Source organism: Austrofundulus limnaeus, unplaced genomic scaffold, assembly GCF_001266775.1.
Source record: "Austrofundulus limnaeus strain Quisiro unplaced genomic scaffold, Austrofundulus_limnaeus-1.0 Scaffold440, whole genome shotgun sequence".
Taxonomy (NCBI): domain Eukaryota; kingdom Metazoa; phylum Chordata; class Actinopteri; order Cyprinodontiformes; family Rivulidae; genus Austrofundulus; species Austrofundulus limnaeus.
The window spans coordinates 439068-442868 of NW_013952842.1; the positions used below are offsets into that span (position 1 = coordinate 439068).

The window sequence follows — 3801 nt, forward strand, 5'->3', positions numbered from 1 at the left end:
ATATATATATGTGTGTGTTTTATTAGTTCATTGTCTATGCTTTTTTAATAATAAAAAATTTTAATAAAACCAAATTTATAGAAAATGTTTTGAGGACCCCAGTTTAAGAATCTGTTTTAAAATAAAAAAGACCAATAAATCAATGTAAAATGCACTAATCAAAGATCTGTGCTGCTTCAGTTTCAAACAGGTGTTTTTCTACTTGTCTTTATTTTAAACTAAACTTTAAACCGAGGCAGCAGCTCAGATCTGCACAGGAATTCTACTTCCTGTCTGCTGACCAATAGGAGAGGAGCTGACCCAAGAAGCCCCACCCACCTTGTTTACATTAATGAGGCAGAAATGCATCAAGTAAAAACGGGAGACAGAGAAATGTAAAAAAATAAACACATGAAAATAAAAGACTTGTAGAAATAATTAAATATAAACATTTAAAGAGACAAATACATGAAGAAGTAAATATTAGTAAAAACTGTAAAGCTGAGCTGTAAAAGTAAATATGAAGTTAAATGATAAAACATTAAGTTCTCTTTTAATTTAATTGATGCATTTTAAGTATTTATTTCTGATTTTATTCCTAGTTAAGTTCCCCCCGACCCACATTAAAGAACCTGTTGGTCCCAGGACCAGGACCAGGAGCAGAGTGAGTCAGAGACCAGCGGGACCAGAACAGAGTTTATTCAGAAACAAAACCAGGACTACATGAGTCTGAATCTACGACTGATTAAAAATCAAAAATAAAATTTCCTACGACTCGGAGCTTCGCTCCGTTTTTACAAACACTAATCATGAAAAACGGGTCGGGATCAAGGAGACCTGTGGGACTACTTATCAAAAACCAGGGGGCGGGGGAATGTAAATACAGGACTGGGGGGTCACAGGGACCGGGGATCAGACACAGTCCAGGACCTGAACTAGGAGCGGGAGCGGGAACGAGAGCGGGACTGGGATCGAGACTTGGAACGGGACTTGGAGCGGGATACAGACCGGGAGGCGGATCTGGAGCGGGAGCCAGCTTTAACAGGAGAGGCGGATCGGGACTTGGACTTGGATTTGGACTTGGCTCTGGGCTCGTCGGGGGAGCGGGAACGGGACCGGGAGCCCCTCTCGGGCTCGCCTGCCTCGTTGTCGCTCTTCGGCTCCTCGCGGCTCTTGGAGTCGGACTTCCCAGCGTGATCTTTGACCTGTGACCTGGAGCGGGACCTGGAGCGCGAGGCGGACCTGGACCTGGACCTGGAGGACTCCTTCTTGCTGGACTTGCCCTCCTTCTTGCTCTTCTTGCTCTTGGGGCTGCGGCTCCTGCTGTGCTCCTCGTCCTTCTGGGCGCCGTTGTTGCCCTCCTCTTCCTCCTTCTTGTTCTTCTTCTTGTCCTTCTTGCTGTGGGAGCGGCTGCGGGAGCGAGAGCCSGCCCTGTGGACCCACAAACACCGGGTCAGAACACCAGAACCTCTCTAACAGGAAGTGCAGGTCCAGAGTCGGACTGATCAAATGTTTCAGTGCTGGTCTGGAGACAAAGCTCTGATCCAAACATCAAAGACACACGTTCAACCAGAACCTGACAAGGTGTGACGGCTCACCTGGAGCGGGACCGGCTGCGGCTGCTGCTCTCACTGCGGCTGCGGCTCTTGTGGGACCTGCGACTCCTGGAGCGGGACCTGCAGAGAGACCAGCACCAGGGTCAGGTTTCTGGATCTGAAGCCGGTCCAAACGTGGACCCAAACCCTGGACTCTGACCTGGAGTGGCTGCGAGAATAGGAGCGGCGCCTCCTGGCCCCGGGCCGGTCCTCGATGAGCCGGATCTTCCTGCCGTTGACCTCGGTGCCGTCCAGCTTCTCCAGGGCCCGCTTCATGTCCGAGTACTGCCTGAACTCGATCACGCCCTCGTTCTTCCTGCCCTTGTGGGTGTCGGCGTAGGTCACCTCCCCCGCCTGCCTCATGTAGTCCTGCAGAGGGACCAGAACCGTGAGGACCTGCGTGCTGGGGGTCCTCACCCCCCACCCAAACACACAGTTACCTTTAAGTCCTGCCAGCTGCAGCGGCTGGAAAGATTCTCAACAATGAGCCGATAATCGGTGCGTACAGGGGGACCGTAGCGGTCTCTTCCTGCCCAGCGCCCATATCCACCTTTCAAGGCAACAAGCAAACAGAAACCCAAATGAGCAGCAGCAGGAAACTGAGCTGCTGTATCAAACTAAAGTCCAGCCTACAAACTACAGTCAGTCTAATATTCTCAGGGGGAAAGGGAAACAAAGGGGAAAAGCAAAAGGAGGAAAAGATTTACAAAATAAGACTTCAAGGCTAAAAAAAAGACCTTACTACTCTTCCTATAATTCTGCATTTTTAAACGTTTAAGCCAACACAACAAGTGCAGATGTTAAACTSTGGTAGAAGTTCAATTGGCCTGATTTAAAAGAAGGATAAAATAAATAAAGCAAATGTCTAAGCTATCCTAACTAACAACATTTAGCTGGTAGAAAACATGTTGTTTTTCAGGCACCTATGAGAGCTGAACCCACATCTGCTCCTAACCCCATGGCATCCTCACCACCGGCCTGGGCCTAATGGGAAGGAAAAGCGGTCTTCATTCACAATGGCTCCCCTTTTTGGTCTGCCCGGGGGCCCAGAATGGTCAAACCACACTCTTGGAAAGGGGGGACACCATGGCCAGCAATAGGGGCAGGCAGTCAGCAAAGGACTCTTTCAATTAAAACATTGAGGTTCTTTGTTAAAGCTTTACCTTTAAATTGACAATCATTTGAAATGAAAATATTGGAATAAAACAACAACAGATGACATCATATGTGACAAAAATATGTAACAGTATTAAAATTAGCTCAGTCATGTCCCCATAATCATTACCATTAAAGTCATTTATCACAGAAACATTGAAGCTGTTGGTGGCTCTGACGCTCAGACACTTCTTCACTTTATGGAGGGAACCTCAGAGAGCTGCAGCCCGGTGGTCCCAGACCCAACCAGTTTCTGCTCAGGTACTGGTTCAGGATTCCCACGTGGCTTTAATTTGGTTTAATTCAATAAAAAATAAGTTTAAGTCCTGAAATCCAATCAGTCTGACTGAGAGAGTAAATATAAACATTACAGCTCTGAGGGGCTCGACTGGATCAGAATTTAAGACGTGAAATCGACGCCGACGTCAGCAGCCACCAAGAACAAACCCCGCCCCAAATCAGTGACATCATCACGTGAAACGAGCAGACACTTTYCGAAACACTCACTCCGTCCGCCGCTGTAGCCGCCGTCGCGGCGGGGACCCTTGGTGTGCTCCACGACCACCCGCTCCCCGCACAGGTCTTTGCCGTTCAGATCGTACACGGCATCGTCGGCGTCCCGCGGGTCATCGAACTCCACAAACCCGTAACTGCAGACGTGGAGAGACACATAAACCTGACTGATGTTTCTGCWGAGTCAGCAAATGTTCAGGAGAAAACAACGAAAATATAAATTATCTGTTATGAGTTCAAATTTAATTCAGAAAATAAACAATGCATGAATGTTTAAATACTTAAAGGACATTAATTAAAGAGTTATGCTGCAAAAGTGAAGAAATTCACCCAATCATCTGGTTAACAGTTAAAATTAAAACATGTCAAAATAAATACTGAAAAATCAAATGGCTTTAATAAACAGACAATTTGAACAAGTAGCTAAGCAGGATGTAAAATAAATGTATGATTATTTAATTTTTTTAACAAAAAAATAGAATAAAATAAAACTATGGATCAATAATTTTTTAATAAATATATATTTTTGTCATCCAAATGTTCCTGATACATTCAGCAG

At 46.0% G+C, this 3801-nt stretch overlaps 1 protein-coding gene across 1 annotated transcript; it reads right to left on the reverse strand.

Annotated features, from left to right (window-relative positions):
• Window positions 1–660: 660 nt before the first annotated feature.
• srsf4 (serine and arginine rich splicing factor 4) lies at window positions 661–3379 on the reverse strand (the record flags this gene model as incomplete). Its single annotated transcript, XM_014024796.1, is given in 5 exon segments — window positions 661–1410; window positions 1578–1655; window positions 1735–1943; window positions 2015–2124; window positions 3237–3379. Coding segments are annotated over 5 exon segments (1036 nt in total), but the record flags the coding sequence as incomplete, so codon positions are not given.
• Between the last annotated feature and the right edge of the window lie 422 nt (window positions 3380–3801).